This window comes from Phodopus roborovskii, unplaced genomic scaffold (genome assembly GCF_943737965.1).
Source record: "Phodopus roborovskii unplaced genomic scaffold, PHOROB, whole genome shotgun sequence".
Classification (NCBI taxonomy): domain Eukaryota; kingdom Metazoa; phylum Chordata; class Mammalia; order Rodentia; family Cricetidae; genus Phodopus; species Phodopus roborovskii.
Genome location: NW_026126418.1, coordinates 70517916 through 70536636, shown reverse-complemented (window position 1 = coordinate 70536636; position 18721 = coordinate 70517916). Strand labels below are relative to the sequence as shown.

At 51.0% G+C, this 18721-nt stretch overlaps 1 protein-coding gene across 2 annotated transcripts in view; it reads right to left on the bottom strand.

Moving 5' to 3' along the window:
* Positions 1 to 3565: 3565 nt before the first annotated feature.
* Positions 3566 to 18721, bottom strand: part of Med27 (mediator complex subunit 27) — a 168034-nt gene continuing 152878 nt past the window's right edge. For both annotated transcript variants that reach the window (XM_051185031.1, XM_051185032.1), the window contains 2 exons: positions 5501 to 5578; positions 3566 to 4011 (listed from right to left, as the gene is read on the bottom strand). In XM_051185031.1, the coding sequence (XP_051040988.1) occupies positions 3877 to 4011; positions 5501 to 5578 (213 nt within the window). In that variant the 3' untranslated portion in view covers positions 3566 to 3876. The remainder of the gene's footprint in view (positions 4012 to 5500; positions 5579 to 18721) is intronic.

Below are 18721 nucleotides of genomic sequence, written 5' to 3'. Positions count from 1 at the left end.
CCTGGGTGATGCCTCCTGTCAGGTTTGCAGGGGGGTCCAGATCTTGTGAGAATTCTGTCTGAAGATGTCCCTCCTCCACCCAACTGGGGTGACCTTAAAAGGCTCTCAATTTAGCATCAGGCCCACTCTCTGACACTCCAAATGTAACACCAACTTTGCACATTAACACTGAAAGATCACCGTTTTGTGATGTCCATAGTGTTAAGTGTGAAAACATCACTCGATATCAAAAGGCCAAATCCTGATTTAGTTCAGGAAAAAAATCTGGACCTTTCACAGGCTGGTTTGCTCCATTCTGTCAGTTGCTAATGGGTGCCAGAGCAACTGGCCAGCAGAAGGCTTGGGGCAGAGGCCTGACTACCCAGACTGAAGCAGGATTCCAGTAGGTGGGCTGGACCCGGTAGGGAGGGAGCTCAGACATCATCTAGCCTCTCGTATCCCCCGGGTTCCTCATCTGGCTAGGATGGAGCCTGACAACACATATGAAACACTTGGTAGAGAAGAGACGTGGAGCTAGAGGGCCACAATGCAGTCTCATAAGATAAATGCCTTGCAAGTCTGGCCAGAGGTCACCCTGAGTCCAAATCATGTGAAGGGTCTGATGTTGCCTAGGCTGGCTTTGAACTTCTGATTCTCCCTTCTGTCTCTATCTGGTAAGTGCTGGGATTATAAGAGTGTATCAGCACACCCAGGTTTATGAGGTGCTAGGGCCATATGTATGCTAGGTAGGCACTCCACCAACTGAGCCACATACAGCTCCAGATCACATGACAGGCAGTCACCCATTGCCTTTCTGCTAGGACCTGGGGACTGCCCCCTGCAGCTGTCTGCTTCTGGCTTCCTTTACAAGCTACCCTCTGGGAACTGACTTTTATTCAACTTGAGGTTTTATGTCAACTTCTGGTCATTGTCTTTTCTGTTTCAACAGCTGACATCCAGGTCATTTTACACTGATCTCCAAGCACCAGGCATTTGGGGATTTCCCATATTCTGGACTCTGTCAAAGGTATTACCACTCCAACTTGCCTTCTCAGGACTGAAGGGTGAGACTGTCAGAGATGGGAGTAGCTTACAGTCCAACTGTGTCATCTCCTCTCCCTCTTCCTTAATTAGGAAACGTCAGAAAATAGAAAATCAGATACCAGATGGTTTAGCAGGTAATGGAACTTGCCCCCAAGTCACACAATTGGAGTGTTTCCCAGAACTCACATAGTAGGAGAGAACTGACACCTACAGGGTGTCTTCTAGACTCATTTGTATAGTAGCACATGTGTACCCTACACTACACACATGTATACCCTACACATATATGTGTACATGAACACACACACACACACACACCACTTGTAAGAAAAAAGGTGAAAAAAAGCAAGAAAATCAGAATAGCAGGCATGACCTGAGACTCTGCTCTCTAGCCTCCATCATGGCTGCCCAACAGCCAAGTTTTGTGGGTAAGGAAGGCTTCCTTCCCTCACGCTGGATCGCCAGCCTTGCACTTCTAACTGGCACAGAGCAAGTCACTTATCCACTGTCACACAACTAGCAGATGGCTGGAACACAGGTCGTGGGCCAGGTGGCCCTGTTTCTTGTTCACCCTCAGCCTGTGCTACTGTTTATGGAATGCTCCTCCTTGGTGGCCACTTTTCCTTCTAAGCAAACCTGATTAGATGAACTCCCGTGACCCCTGGAAGCAGGAAACAACCATTTGTCCTAAGGAAGGTCTTTCTGAAGGTGACAGAGGACACACTTGTTCTGATGGGAACAACAGCCTGTCCAAGGCTGGATACTGGGTCTGCACGTGAAGGGACTGTTGGAAACAGGCTGAAGTGGGTTAGGGAGCTACAGAATAGATGGGGATGGGTACCAGAGACAAATGGTTCGACCCAAATAACTTTCTCACAACATGCCTCGCCCTCACTGAAATCTCCAGTCCTCTGGGATGTTTCCACATTTGCACATCCCTGAAGGTGCTGTCTGCCAGCTGGCAGGCACTCGTCACTCTGCACATGCCCCAACTTGGTCATAGCCGGCTACTGCTGCCATATCACGTGAACAGTGCACACCCTGGCACAACACTGGGCCTGCTTGTCATTAGGTGTCTTTGGAAAGATCTGCAGTCTTGAGGCAGAATCTCAGGGCTAACCCAGTGCTGTTTGTTTTCCTTAAAGCAATAAACAAGGGTCTTAGGAGACCAAGGAGAGGAGGGCAGGACACATCCATGAAGCTGTGTCATAACCTGTGGTGGCGGTGGTCTTTGGGAAGCATCTTCTACTATAAACTGAACAGTCAGACTTAAGGCAGAAGAAATGGATGGCATCTTTGATCTTGATGAACTATGGCATGGAGTGCCAGTGACCCTCTGGCACACTCTGATTGACAAGCACACCTCTCACACCTCCCAAATGGGCAGTAAAGGAAGTAGTGTTCCCAGAGTAGAAGTCCTTTGAGGCCATGTCACTGGGGTGGCTGGAGAGTAGAGACTGCTCATCCTGGATCATGAGGGGAGCAGGGGTGGCCTAAAGGCCTACACTTCTATAAGCTCCCACCTGGCACTGCTAGGTTAGGGGCCCCATGTTGAATGGCACTGTGGTATACAGCCCACACTCAATGATGGCTCAGAGGTAAGAGTAATGAGAGGTTCTTTCAGAATTGTGGTAGCTCACAATTCTGTAACTCCAGTCCCAAGGAGCATGTGGTACACAGATATAAATTCAGGCAAATCATTCATATATAAACCAAACAAAAATGTTAAAAAAAAAAAAAAATCCTGCCTTGGTTCCTCCCAATCAGATGGACAGGTGGGAAAGGGCTGCGTGGTCGGTCCTGGACAAGTCAGGAACTGTGCTACTCTGTTGTACAGGAAGGCTTAGTTTTCTGTTTGATGTGGTGGTGAATGCCTGTGAACCTACTAGCACCTGTGTAAAACGGCTTAAGTTTAAATACCCAGCAAGATAACTCTGCCTCTAAACAAAAAACAAACCCAAAAAAACAACATGGAAGGAAGGAGAGAGGGAAGGAGGGAGGGGAGGGAGAGGAGGGTTTCCTGCAGGCTGGGCTGGGCAGGACAAGCCCTTCACAGGGAGCTCATGAATTGGGGGTGGCTTTGTTAGAAATACAGGATGCAGAGGGCCAACCAGCCTGGTGACTTTGTCTGCATTAGCAGTGTTTTAGCTGCCATCAGGGGAGGCCCCTCTCCAGGTACATGTGGTGCTGACTCAATAGCGCCATCTGCAATTCCTTCCTCAGAAGCAGCCTCCATTTGCCAGCACTGCCCCTGCCTGGAAGGACGAACAGGGGAGGCAACCCCACAAACAACTGGTTTCCCCTCCCCTTTTTGAGACAGGTGCAGGCCGGCCTCTAACCCTGTGCAGCACAAGGCCTTAAACTCGAGATCCTCCAGTCTCCACCTCCCATGGTGCTAGAGCCTGAATGAGAGCTTGTGTTTGCTAGGGAAGCAGCCAAGTGAGCTACAAGCCCAGCCCAAGGACTCTGCCTCAAGTGCAAACTCCTCTGGGTAAACTGAATGAAAGGCAGACATCATGTAAGAAGCAAGAGATTAAGAGCCTTGGCCAGTACAAAATGTTTACTGTTTACAAAAATAAATTACAAAAACCAAGCAAACCCCAACCCAAGAATAAAGAGCTCACTCCAGTAACAGCTCATGGAAATAACATACCCAGGGGGCCAACTCACAGGGTTACCAGCACACAGGGAAGGAGCTGACCATCCTCCCATGATGCCCTGAAATCCAATGGGTGACAGCTCTGCCAGCAGAGGGGCTGAGGGAGAATGGCTGACAGACACCTGTGTGGTGAATGGATTGGGCAGGTCTGGGAAGGTGCTAATGCTACAGGCTGGGCAGTAGCTGGGCTGGGGTCACTGCCGGCAGGTGTCATGGAAGGCTTCCAGGGTTCGGAAGTCCCTCCATGTTGGGGGAAGGCCATCTTGCAGGAACTTGCCACAGCGCTGGCACGGGGCCTGGAACAGCTTTATGTAGCTTCTCAACCAGGTCTGGAAAAAAGAAAGAAGAGAAAGAGGCTAGGGAACTTCAATTGCCCTTCTTGTAGGCCTAGTGCCCCAAAGACATGGCTTCAGCAAGCTTTGACCCTGAAGTAACCCATGGTCCCATAGAAAAGCTGTCTAGCCCACAAGCCTGTCTCCCTGTAACTCAGTTTTGATGTCCCCTGTTCTTAAGATTCCCCCTTTCAGAGCTGGATTGTTCCCCGAGGCTATCTGGTGCCACTGTTGAGTTCCCTGTCATCTGGGCAGCAGGCTCAGGCACAGATGAGGGCTCTGTGAGACTCTGTACCAGGGCAATGTGCTCTGGGCTAATCTCATCTCAGAGGTTGTCCCTCTCTGTCATGGTGGGGCCTAACACAGCGGGGGCAGCCCCAGTGTCACCAAGTAACACAATAAGTGACAGTCACCCACCCTTTGAGGTTGAGAGCTGAGGGCTCCCAGGCATCATGCATAAGGATGAGGCTCAGGTAACTCAATTCTCCACCTCAAGGAGACTCACGGGCGGGCGGGCATGAAGGCCCAGCAAGCAGACACACCGTCACAGACAAGCAGTCCTGAGAGCCAGGCAAGTCCCGTAAGTCACTCCTGAAGGTGTCAGCAGGAGGACACTGCTCTCTGAAGGGGTTGATACAGGCAGCTGCTGAGGGCAGCTTTGGCTCTTCCACAGGTTGGGTTTGGGGTCTTGGAAATAAAACAGGGGGTGATGGGTGATGGCCTATTCATTTCTGAACTCCCCACTTTAGACAAGAGTAAAGGGAAACTTGGTGTCAGGGCATGTCAGGTAGAAGCCAGTCTAGCCTACTGAAGACTGTCCCTTGATCACTCCTCAACACGGGGACTCAATGGGCCTTTGTGGCTGAACAGCCGGCGCCATCCTTCTGGCACCATGCAGTTCTCTAGCCAGGTTTATGTCTTGTGAAAAGTGATCACCATTTCTCTCTAAGAAGCTGAGCTATTGAGCTCATGTGACAGTAACCCCTCTCATAGAGTGGTGTGAGGACGAAAGGAGTTCCCTGGGCAGGGAAGGGGAATGGCTAGTGACTCCCGGGGAAGCTGCCCTCAGAAGTGGACAGGGTCTGTGGAGGCTGCAGCTGGAGATGTGAGCAGCCCTGGGGAGATGCCCTGATGCATGCATGTGAACACTTGCTTGTGCTCATCTGTGTTCTTGGTGACTGGAGAGCCAGCACGCCATGCTGCCCTGAGCTCAATCTCACCTCAGCCTCCAGCTCAGACAATTGCAGGAAGACATGGCTTGGGGAAATACAGAATTGTCCTATTCACTGCTACATGCTTAGAGCCACCCATAGGGCTTGGTGGATTAAGAGAGGATAGAATCACTACTCATCAGTTCTGGAAACTTCTGGAAGGCCACTTCTGTGGGCACTACTTGTTCATCTCTGACAGAAGTCTCAGGGAATACCTGGGGCTGGCTCATCATCTCTCTCCTCAGCTGGAAGGCCTGACCCTCAAATCCACTTACCATGAAGGATCTGACCACAACATCTGGCATCTGGGGTAGCTGATAGTGGAGCAGGGCAGTGGTGGCGTGGTCTGTCACCTGGGGATGAAGGACAGTGACCATTAGCCAGAAGTTGCTAGCTTCATAAGCAACAGCCTTGCTTTGGATCTCCTGCGCCCCTCCTCCTCCTCACATCTCAAATAAAATCTCAGATAGGAAAGTTAGTGGGGTCAGGACAGGGAGGGGGCACTGTAGGCAAGAGGACACAGGCCTGGAAACAAGTAGCGTGTGGAAGGTTCTGGCAACTGAAAATCTACACAGGAAGGACTACAGGAGAGGATGGAGCTCAAGGTCGGTGCGGAGGGGATCAGGGCGTGACAGTTTTTGTCCAAAAGTAACTAACAGCAAGGGTGCCACGATCCCATCCCATCCCGTTTCCATGCTCCTCACCCAGTGTCTGCCCTGTCCGCTCTCCTGCGGGCCTGCCTCTAACTCCCTGAAGGGTCTGTGTTCAGCATCCGTGTGGGCACACCCCAGGCTCCTGACTTTAGAAAAGGTGATGGCAAGGCCTGCAGCCAGATGGCCTGAGGTCCCTAGGAGGCCAGTGACACAGGCACTGTCTCCTGGCCTTGACCCAGCTACTCACTTTGGGCATCAATAGCTCATCTTTGAAACAAAGGGGCTGGCTGAAGACCCCTGCAGGTCTGAACCATCCCCAAATTAGGAGTTGACTAATTTGAGAGTTGCACTCAAATTAATGGTTTATTTGACCGTTTTCCTTAGAAACACTTTTAAAAAATTTAAATATTTTCTTATTTACTTTGTGTGGTGTGTGTGTGCATGTGTGTACAAGAGCATGTGGCGCGGAGTGGGGGGGGGGTCAGAGGACAACCTCCAGGAGTCAGTTCTTTTCACCCACCACGTGAGTCCTGGAGATCAAACTCAGGTTGTCAGGCTTGGCAGCAGGCACCTTTACCTGCTGAGCCATCTCACTGACATTGGAAATTCTTGTCATTACAAATATACTTAAAAAACAAAAGAGAACTTGCCAGATAAAATTGTTAACTTAGAGAACAAGAATCAACACGAGCCTAACGTGCACGGACTTGTCCAGCCTCAGTGGGACACGATGATACACCAGCGGCTGGCAGGCCAAAAGCAACAGTGAAGCAAACTGTCTGGGGCCAGGTCTAGGCCAAGCTGTATCACAGGTACGAGGGCCACTCTGCAGCCAGGCAAGCTGGCCCAGGCTCCCCAGCTTCCAGAAGTCAGTTTAGGCCCAGATGGACTTACACCTGGTACAGGAGGCTGCGGCATCATGCTTCAGCTAGCAGGAGAGAAGACAGGCTGACTAAGTTCTTCTCCTCCAGCCAGGGACCCCCCCCCCCCCAACTCTCCTGTTCAGCATTCAGCATTCTTCCTGTCCTTTTTCTCCACCCCACTCCCACTCTCCAGCTCAATGTGCTCCCTGCCCTTGTTCTATCCCTGCAGCTTTCCTACATGATCACTCTTATTCATGCTGTGTCCCCAGGCCTAGAACCACAAGGCATACACATATACAGCAGGTGCCCAATGCATATTTTAATTAAAGAGAGGAACTTGGAAATGCCCGCTCCTGGGGACACAGCACTGCTCTCCCACAGAGACATCCCTGGTGCCTGTGTTGCACAAGCCCGAGGAATTCTTTCCTCGGGTGACTTTCAAGATAAACGTACTTCCCCCCGGTGCCAGGCCTGCTTTTATTTTAAGCATCCTGACAGACAGCTTTCTAAAATGAGCAGTGCTTTTTCCCCAAGCAATAGTAATAGCTGTGACATGACTGTGGTAACTGCTGGGGAGACAAACGGGCTGTCTCTTTTCTTAAAATGCCCACTGAAGTCCCGCTGTCCTCCCGTCCCAGGGATGATTACTTCCCTGAGGTGGGTGCTGTCCATAGGGCTGACCCTAGGAGGCCCTCGCGAGGGGTCAGACCCATCTGCTCAGCTGCTGGAGCTGGCCTGACCTGAGGCTGCCTCGGATTGGTGATCCAGAAGCAATGTCCAAGCAGGGAGTGCTGCTTTGCTTGGACGTGCAGTTTTGCTTTTTTTCGTCTCAGTTAGTACAAATGGCCACCATTTGAAATTCTGGGAACCTCATAAGCTGTAGGGGCATCCTCATAGGTAACCCCACTCCTAATCTCCAAGTGTCCCCCCACCTCCCCATCTAGGTGGCTGCCTTCAGAGGGAGCAGAGGAAGGTATCTCTGGATGGACATGCCCCGTAGCTGGCCTGAGTGCCCCATGGTTTCACACTACCTGCTTCACTCATGGTACCTGCCTGGCTTGTGTACTTGGAATTTGTCAGCCACTTTGTACGAGACTCCTGAGCTTTACTTGAGCTCCTGTTTCCTGGCCTGAGACACATGAGAGACCTGCACATGTAACTGAGGTGTCTACGCTGGCCAAGAGGATGGGGGGAGTTAGTGAGAAATGATCTTCTCCAGATATGGGGAAGCCAGGTACACTCTGTCTTGGCATCAGATTCATAGGCAGGCACCTAATTAGTCAGCCCGTTCCTGGCTTGCCATATGGCCAGATCTGGCCTTCTTTTCAAAGGGTCCCATTTAAAGACTTCCCTTTAATTGCCAAGTGGTGGCAGTTTTTGCTCTGGCACTGGAGTGATCATTTAGGTTCTCAGTATCCCAATGATTCCAGCAGCATTTTAATAGAAGGAAACAACACCAGCTGACTTCTGATCCTCCCCACTTCTTCCCCAGCCCTAGTCCAGTTTTCTGATTCCCATGGCTGAACTCCAAGCAGAATGGCCATGGGACACTGGTACACCCCACCCACTCTTCCCAATCCTCAAAGCCCTGCTCCACTTTCAGTGACTTTTGTTTTTGTCTTTTCACATCCAACAACAAAGTTGTGTTTTGTTCATCATTGAAGATGTGGAAAAACATGCCAGAGCAACAAAAGATTGCTATTAGCTAATTTTGTGAGGGCCCAGGGTTGGACCCATTGTGCTGTAAGCTAATGATGTTCCTCCGGGAGATAAAAGCAGCCCCCTCGGAGGTGAGGCTCAGGAGGCCAGGGAAGAGCACTAATGCTCCTGAGAGAGAGGCCAAGGAAGATGCACTGCCTGCAGGTTGAGTGCTGGGCTGAAACAAAGCTTGTAAAAAGATCAAAGTGGCTGGAACCTAGGGAAAGGAGGGAGGGAGGGAGGAGAGGATGGAAATAACACTACCCCAGACAGGGACTAGGCTGGGCACCACAAATGGAGGAAGGGGCACTGGAAGGGAGGGGAGAGGACTTATGCCAGGCTCAAGGTCCAGAGGCCTGGCTTCCCCTCACTGCAGGGAACCCCAGAGGCCTGGCCTGGCTCATGGTGGGTCCCCATCTGGAGAGCCAAGGCAGCAGGCTGGGCTGACTGAAGTTTCTTTCCTCTGCCTCAGCTCAAGGCTGTGAAAGTCTTTGTGCACCCAGATGGAGGAGAGCTGAGCGGAGGGAGGGAGGAGGGACTCTTTCACAAGACCTTGAAGCAGCTGCCAGTCAACACTCTAGAGAGGGACTGCCAGTCAAAGCGGTCCCCCCAGTCCTCTGCCATACTGTGTGTGTGCAGAGTGCCCTGAGCCTCCCTTCCAGGCTGGAGCTGTGCTAGCCACAAAGAAAGTGGTGCTGTGGCTAGGACAGCATCTGACTTCACTCAATTCCCACAACAATGGCAGTAGAGGAACTATTCCAAGTGCCATTTGCATGTCAGGGAACCAAGTTACTGGGAGCTCGAGGGTTCGGTGGCTACTGTGTATGGCTTGTCCAGACCACACCTACCTGAACTGAGTCAGTCTCTGACCTATACCTGGTAGGCTCCCACTGCAGGACTTCTGGGGTGGACAAGTGTTCTGAGGGGTGCCAAGTCCCAGATCCTCTCCTCTCCTGAGGGAAAGGGGACATCACTCCTAGGGAGGGTCTGAGATAGGCTCCAAATCCTGGAGGATCCTCCCTCCCTTGCTGAAGCCTCTGCCTATTTAGCTGCTAAGTGAGACTCCCCTTTCCCATTGCCCTGGTCTGAGGGACAACTGAACTTACTTCCTGACAGAGCTACAAGGGAGGGGCGGGGTGAGTAGGGTTGCAGGCCCTGGTGGTGGTGACGCAGAGGCCAATTGTTCAACTGTCCAGTGATGAGTATGAAGGGACATACCCCTTCCCTCCAGCCCAGGTGTCATATCAGGGAAAAAACAAAGGCCACAGTGGTGACTGAGGAAGGGTTCAGAAAAGAGGAGAGAGGGAAGCTTTTAAACTGTCAGTGTCCAGCATGTTTCCCTTAAAGAGAAGGGTCTAGAAGGCCGGAGGATGGTGATGGCAATCAGCAGCCTGGGGTAGGGCACCCACTTGATTTACAGCATGTGCCCTTGGCGGCTGTACAGCTCTGTATTTCCTCCTGACCCATCTCACTCCTACACAACTTTAGTTAGGGGTAGTTGTTTTCTTTTTCTAAAACAAGAGGCCTTTGTTTTAATCCCCATCTGTGACTTGGGGATTAGCCCCGGGGGCTCAGGAAACCTCAGGTGGGAGGTGTCTGTCACTTGCCGGGAACAGTCCCAGTTTCTAGCAGGTAACTTGAGGGGTGCTGCTTAAGCACTCAGGGGATTAGGAAGCCCAGGCCACCAGGGGGCAGGATAGCAGGCCAAGGTGAGCTGGCCTCAACCTCTAGCAACCTTCCATCCAGTGCTCCTCTTAAAAAGCAAGGACTACTGAACACCTTCATTTACCCACAGAGCCAAATGCCCACGGCTATCTCTGCCAAGCTGGGGAGCTGGGCCACTATTAAAAGTAGCCCCTGTAAGGTTCCTAAACAGGGACGCTGGTGGGGACTAGACTCTGGCTTCCACATGCCTGCTGTAAAGGTGGATATGACTTGGCAGGAGGGTGGGGATCTGGAAAGACCTGGTTCTGCAGGTACCCCAGCTAGGTTTCCAGTCTTGCATCAGCAGCACTTACACTCCCTTCCCTGATGAGAAAGAACTAGGAGAAGCTCCCCTCTGGCCCTTCCAGGGTAACTTCAAAGCCTTTTCTTTTTAGAGATGGTCTTCCTATGTAGCCCCAGCTGGCCTGGAACTTACTATGTTCACTATGCTAGTCTCAAACTTACAAGGATCCACCTGCTTCTGCCTCTTGAGTGCTGGGACTAATGGTGTGCACCACTATGCCAGCCAACACAGGTTTTTTGTTTTTGTTTTTTTTAAGACAGCAGATGCTAGATGGCAAGAAGTGCTAGGTTGCTTTGATGTGATGCCATCTTCACAAGGCCCTGGTTCTACTAACCTGTCCCTAGCTCTAGGTTTTACCAAGGTATGGAAGCACCACTGAGTTGGCAGTAAGCTGACTATGTGCTCCTAATGTGCCCATGCTATCACCAATCCAGAGAAGAGAAACAGACCTTAGGAGGGGAGAGATGCTTTAACACTGTGCATGGGTCAGCCTAGGCTCCTGCCAGCCCCACCCCCCAACCCCGACAATCCTAACAATAGCAACCCCAAACAATGCTCAGGAGCCAATGATTTGTGGGCTCTGGAGCCAGATATATGGGAGCTAGGCTTGTTAAGGGCTTAAAGAGATAGAAGCCCCCACTAGCAGTTTTAGGATGAATACTGAAGGCAGCCTTAGAAGACTCCATCCTATAAAAAGAGGACTCGCCATTATTTCAAAACTGGAATGTTCTTAAGTCCTGAAAGTGATGTTGGGGGCCATGGGAGTGCTGCAGACAGAAGCTTCTAAAACACGGTGGGTGGGGTGGGAGGGAAGCAAGGGATTTACCACTTATTATGCAGCCCTAGTCTCTAATCGAAGACAGGATTTGTGTGCCTGGGCTCAGCAGGCCCGGGCCTGAAGAGGAAGCATGGAGGCCCACAGGGACGGGGATTACTCAGGCGAGATCAATACTCTGCTTTGTGTGACGAAGGAGTCATCTGCATGGGCTCTGCAGAGCTTATCATGCTGGCCTGGGATAAGATGAGCAGGCTTGCTGGGTCAAAAGGGAGAGGTGGAGACAGACCCGGCTGCCCCATCGGCCCTCAGGTCCTTGCACACCTTTGGGATCAAGCCCTGCAATCAAGAAGTATGAGGCTGTGGCTGCAATGTGCTTTACAGTTTTTGACAGGCACAAAGTGGCAAGTCCAAAAATGGGCATCTGGGTGGGGAGGGCTACACTGCCCCTTTAGAGTTTCAGGCATGATACCACTAATGTCTGGAAGAAGCCCTCAGTTCCTTGGACCCAGGCACAGACTGGCGGTTGATGGCCTCCACGGTCAGCTGTGTAAACACCCTGGCATAGAATGCAGGGCCTCGATCCCAACCTCTCCTCCTTTCAGCTCACAGTGGACACTGCAGCAGCCTGTGAGCCTGACTAACCCACCACAGCTGTCTGACCCTGTCTGGGATGCTCCTTTCACCAAGTCTTTCCAGTACTGCCATGCAGCATGGTGGCTACCTGTCCTGACTAGTACCTGGCACTTAGCGGTAAGCTCTCTTGGGTATGGGCCTGGCACCCTCCATGCCCGAGACCAGATGTCCCTGTCTCCACTCTCTGGGAATGAGGCTACATGGGCTGCATTCTTGTCCCTGGGCCAGCTTTGGACATTGGAGAGCAGCGTACTCTGCACTGGGCAGCACTGACACAGCAGGACCCAGACTAAAAGAGGTAAGTGAGAAGGCCTCAGGCAGCTGGAGGGGAGGGGAGTGGGATGGGAGGGGAGCTGAGGAGCCAGTGAGAGCAGGGATGCCTCACGCCTTAGAGACCTGGAACTCTCCAGGGCCTGACCACTATGTACTTTCACATAGCAGGACTGAGGAGGCACATGGTGGGTCCTTGACATTTTTTCAGGATTAAGGAATTGAGGCTCTTCATTCGATGAAAAAAGTTTAACGCTTTCCAGATGGTAAAATGCCAGGTTGTCGCTGGCTGCCAGCAAAGTCTTGGCCTAGAGGCACCTGAATTGTTCTGCTTTTACTTGGTTGTTTCTGCAGTTGACAGTCATGCTCACTTTTCTATCAGGTTTGCAGCAATGGCCATTGGGAAGTCAGGACCAGGGCATCCACTTCAGGCCACATAGGTGTGGTGTCACTGATGTCCTATCCTCTTAAGACAGTGGACACTATCCCTGATCCTATCAAGTTGCCCAGTGGGTATAGCTGGGAGCTGGGACTCTTGCATATTTTCACACTGAAGCCACTTCCTTCTTTGGTCAGAGGAAGAGGTAACAGGGCCAGAGAAAGATGGAGGAGGCTTGTTGGGAATGGTTGCCATCATGGCTAGATCTTCAGCTTAGTTTACAGAAATACCTCCCTTAAAATGGGGCCATGCACACAGACAGCTGCAGATGCCAGGTTCTGTGGCCCTTAGCCCCTGGGGTAGCAAGCAGCAGCACAGACCACACACTTGCAAGAAAATAGTGCCAAGCACCTCACCACTGATGAGCTTTACAACATGTACCTCATGAGGAAGGTGTGATCTGTTTTGCCTGTTTGTAGAGAAGGAGCCGAACTTACAGAAGACAAATTCTTGGCCTAAGGTTGGACAGCCCATGTTCTAAATTACAGGGTCCGCTGTGAGGAAGAGCCAGGAGCCCTGTGCAAGGGAAACTGGCCAATAGGGAGCGGAGGGGGTGGAGGTGGCCTTTCTTAGGAGGAAGGAGTCTCTGCAACAGCATTTCAGAGGCATAGTAGGTACCACATGTCCTGCCTATGACAGCAGTTCACCTCACATCATACTCTCTCTACTACAGATGAGTTAACTGGGAAGGTATGGCCAGGATCTGACGACCTGCACACAGCTCTTGCTGAACAGTCACCACAGGGAGCATGAGGGGAAGCAATAAAGCTTGGAGTATATGGACTAGCAGGGCTAGTAGCTTGAGTTGTGGGAGGGGGGTGGAGTGGGAGGAACCAGTCTTCCCAGAAGTGGCTGACAGCTCTGATGGCCTGTCTGTCCCTTCCCTTTAGGAAGAAGGGAGCTATGAAGATAATGAATGGCTGCCCTGTGACTCCTCTAATGGCAGAAAATCATAAGCCACTCCTGGGGTATGTTCAAGCCACTCAGTATGTCAAAGAGGCCAGGGGGCTGGCCAGACATTCCTGGGTCTCTGCTGAACATAGCTGGGTGCATGTGAACATCTGAGCTGTGACTGCCCCATGCCCAGCGGGGAGCCTGAAGGAAAGGGACCTGGGCCTACAAGAGGAGACCTGTTCTGAGAACAGACACTTAACTTGTGGGTGGTGAAGGTGGTGGCAGGGGCTCTCTGGCAGCCAGGTCAGCCTAAACGTTTCTGCCTCTTTTCCTTGTGTCCCAGGCCTGGACTTAGCTAGCATATTCGGTCTAGACCAGCTGGTGGCTGAGGGCATGGCACCCTCTAAGATGACCATGGGGACTACCTGCCTCTCTTTTGGCTAACACAACAGCCTACTCCTAAGCACACACCTCTTTCCTGTTTGGGAGATGGAACCTACCAGCCCACATGAAGCTGCTCATCTGTCCTGGTACTTGTGAAAGCTGTCCCCTTAGCTCTGTCCATTTGGGACATACTTGTGAGGCAGCAACAGGACACACAGACACAGAAGGAAAACAATGCCACACCGAGCTTCTCCTTGTGCTGGTTGAGGATCCCTCTAAGTGTGACAGCCTCTCGGGTACAAGGGCTGGGTAGGGTGTGGCCAGAGAGTCTCACTTCAACCTCTACTTCCCCAGGCCTTCAGGTGTGGTATACTGACCAGGGGGTCTTGGTTATTTATTTATTTATTTGTTTGTTTATTTATTTATTTTCTGAACAGAAATATAGAAGAGATTGGCAGGAAGTAACTCAGACTACTTAGTGAGCCTCCTGGGTGAAGTGAGATGCCATAGCAGGGCCAGTACTCAGGTCACATTTAGCCTGGCTTCACAGGAGGTAGGAGGGCTCTCATCCTCTGGAAGTTTCTTGTGTTGGCATCGTTACCTCCTGAGGACTTGGAGCTAGCATGGATTGGGTATGAGGGGCACTATGGGAAGGTGCCAAGTCACACAAGGCACTCAGTGGACACAGCCTACTGTCAGAGTCTCTTGGGCTGACTCAGCCCATCCTCCAGTAAAGTGCCTGACAGATGCCCAGTGGCATTTCTGAACAGGCTATTCCCAGGAAAGGCCCTGTCTTTCACATCAAAGAATGGCTATGTGAACAAACAAGGGGATGATGGCGATGGCACCCCGTTGGGCAACCCACCTGTCTACTGTGGTGTGGAACTTGATGGGCCATGCACCCTTCTGTTGCCTGCGGAACAATGGCAATGGCTAAGAGTCTTCTGTGGCCACACAGATGTGTTTTGTTACCTACCTCCAGGTGAGACCTCAAGGAGCAGGGGCTGGCCCCCTCAGAGACTCTTCTCCTGTCCCCTGCCTCCTGTCTGGGCACTTAATGTAGTGAGTGGCTGCAGACTGGCTTTTACTCCTCCCAAGTTGCTGGAGGAAAATGCACACTGTTTTGAAATGAGGGGGTTAAAGATCAAAACAGTGAGTGCCCCTGTAGAGTTTAAATGCCAGGAAAATACGAACTTGCTTGAAGCCTTGCTGGCTCTGTGATTCTGGCCTTTCAGAGGGTCCCCTTATTTCTAAGTCTCATTCTCTGAATCCACACTGCTGGAAACTCACTGGCTATAAAAAGCTGTTTCGCCCTAGGATGAAGTGCAAGGCACCTCTGGGGTAGTGCAGTAAATGACAGGCACCTGTTGGCAGCCATAGCCTCACAGCAAGCTGTCCCACAAGCAGCCACTGCCTTGCACTTGGGTACAGAGTCTAATGAGTGAGACAGAAAAAGGCTTGCTGACAGTCAATGTCCACAGACAAAGAGACGCATTTTACTGGTGTGCTGCAGGGCCACGGGGGCTGTGACTCTGACAAAGGGACTTGGGCACAGGCCTCCGGACAATATAACAGTGGCCTGCCCTTGCTCCTGAAGCAAAAAGACGTGGGTAAGCCTGCTTCAGTTTTACAAGGCAGTCAGTCCCCTCCTATCCAGAGGGAAAGAATGCAGGGGCTTCCTGCTTTGCTAACAGCAGCTGAACCAATACAATGGTGCCAGGAAAGGGAGTTCTTGGGTGCCTTCAGAGCAGTGGGGGGAATGGGGGTGGGGCTGCAAGCTGCTTGCAGTGGCCAGGGAGTCTCCACTCAGTAGAGGCGCTACTAATGCATACCCCGAGGTCCAGCTCTTTGGGAAGTGGGTGATTCTGCTGGAGACATCTCTTCACTCAGGGCACAGAACCTCCTTGCCACAGTAAGCTGTCCTCCTGGCACATGGGACACTATTGCACTGGGCAGGGCTTTTCTCAACAATCTGCCATTGAACGCATGCTAGCTGGTCTACTGGGCAGGCATAAGCAGGCTGATGAGGTGCAGAAGAATCACCTCCATGCTCTCAGCTAGCAGCCACTACTAGCAGCATCAATAAACACACCCCACATTAAAGTCGGGGGGGGGGGGACAGGAAGACAGACATGAAAAAGGCTTCCTTCCAATCAACCCTGTTCTCTGGTGCAGACTCTCAACACTAGCCATCACTCCGAGGGCTGTGCCAGACAGAACTGGTCTTCACAGAGTGGCCTCAGCTCTGCCTTCAACGTGGGGCCTGACAGCGGGATAGTATCAGATGCACTTCTTCATGCCACCAGCCTCTTCTGCAAGCATGGAGCACAGGCTCCTTGATGCTACACCATGCCATAGCTACTTGTTCCATGGGACATGATTAGTTGGTGCTTTATTGAGAGCATTAAGCTGGATTCTGTAGTACATTATTTTCCCAGATATCCCTTCATCTGACAGTATAGGCAGTCTCCTCTAGCAGGCTCTTACTTGCCCCTGGGAGGAGAGAGACCTCACCATTACCTGTCTTTACTTATAACAAGAATATGGACACCTGCACAGTGGTCTTTAACTCAGGGCAGGTCAGCACTGGAGGTTAATCACTGAGATACAACAGAGCATGTGACAGGACAAAGAAACCACAGGGTCTGGGCACACGGAGGAAGTACTGCCTGCTTGGGTAAAACATCACCACTTGGGATCAGTCCATTCTTAAAACTTCAATCACACTATGCAAAGTACAGAGGAGACTGGTAAGTACCCATAAATCTCTCTCACTGCCCTCACAGTCCATTTTATACTCTGCCGCCGGGTGTGTCTGTGGGCTCAGACAAAGACTGGCATGTTGTTTCCAGGGAGGGGTAGGTAAAAACATGGTAGCACAGTCTAAATCTGTGCTTCAGAAAATCTCCATTTCACACCCTGCCTGAGTTCCTGATAAGTTTTCTATATGAATTAAAAAAACAAAAAACCAACTTACTTGGCATAGAACAGTTTTTAGGAAAGAGGGCAAAGTGGGGAGGGGGGGAGAGGAGTGAGAAGTCCTGAGGGCCATTGTGAGAAGAAATTCATTGCTGTGCCACAGAGGGCATGAAGGGAAGAACCAGGTTAACGAAAGACAAACACTGGTTTTAATGAGGCTGATTCTTTTGGTAAAACAAGACTGCAATAATGAGTGGTTTTCTTTCTTATTTTTGTAGTCAATGCGGAGGGAAAATTGTCAAGAACAGCACAGAAAATATCATTGTTTATAGCTGAGATGGTGTCTGTGCTGCCTTCCACAGCCATGAGAACACTCTCAACTTGGCAATCTAGCAAGAGTGCAGAGCCTGAACAGGTCCTAGGTACTGAACATGGCATCACAGTTCCTTCCAATTGGCTCTGGACTGGGTTATGTGACATGGGGACACTGGGGTGAAGGAATGCTAGCAGGCCCCGAACAATGATGTCCTCTGTTAAATAATGTTCTTGAAATACTCTGAACCTTATATAAGAACTGGAAAGGTAGTCCAGACAGACCCTGTGGCCAGTTGTACCTTCCTTAGCACTGTGACCAAGTATCCAACAAATGGAGAGAGGCTCTTTTGGGCTTAGTTTGAGGACAGTTCCTCACAGAGGGCAAGGCATGGCAGCAGGAGCTCCCTGGCTGCAGGGGTGTACATCTGGGACTGCACACCCCTTCCCATCTCCCCAGAACAGAATGGAAGCATAAACCTCAGGGCCTGCCTCCTAGCAGCCTACTTCCTCCTGACCTCCCAAGTTTCACAACTTCCTTAAGTAGTGCCACTAGCTGGGGAGTGACAGTTCAAACACATAACCTATGGAGGACAGTTTACATTCAAACTATACTAATTAGTGATCTTATTTAAGTCACCATATTGGGGTACACACTTGGTCAGCTCACCTAACTCTACCTTAAATGCCAACTGCTCCTTTAGACCACTACTGACATATTCTAAAGCCCTGGTACCCATGATAGTTCTAGATTTAGAGTTACCATGGAAGCATACCCATGTGTGTATCTGAGGGTTTTTCCAGAAAGGCTGAACTACAAAGGAAGGGTTCACCCTGGGTGTGGGCAGTGCCATTCCATCTACTGGGTCCTGTACAGAATAAAAGGAAGAGAGCCGAGTGCCAGATTCATCCCTCTGCTTTCTGAATCTGTCTTCCTACTGGATTCTGACTGTGATAGCCTTGGCTCTGGTTTAGGCTCTGCTGGCTTGCCCACTGCGGCCTCCTTGTTATTCAGGTGTGACAAGGTCGTGATCCCTGAATTCCCCAGTGCAAGAGACTCCCTCACAGGTGCTGTTCAGCCTTAGACTGTGCTTAGGGTGGACTGTGGGCAGAGGGAGGAGAGGGTACCCACCATGCTCTTTGCTGATTGCATCCTGGGCAGGGGGCTTCCCTCATAAAGGTTACATGTTGGTGAACTAAACAGAGAAGGCTGCCAAACATATGAAGGCACCAAACACCAAGGAACTGTTCACTTTAAAATGGCTAATTTTTTATTATACAAATTCCACATTAAGGAAAGGAAAAAAAAAAGGGGGGGGGCTATGCATCCTGGCACACCTTGGGCACAACTTAATCTTGGAAAGAACTCATGGGCCAAGTGTCCCAACTTTGAGTGGTTCCTGAGGCATTTCTTACCAGAGAACAGTATCTAAATTCTGTTCCCATCCCAGAGACACTTGCCTACCAGGGCTCTTTGTTTAAGATTCTCCATGAAGTCCTCCTGGCCGCCCCTCCTCTGGTCTTCTTGTGTTATTTCCCTGCCATGCTGGAGCTGGAGGCCAGTGCAGACCACAGTGGGGGGGCTAGCCTGAGTGCTTTAGGGGTATGCAGTGAACCTCCACACACCGTGGGGTCAGGCCAGCTT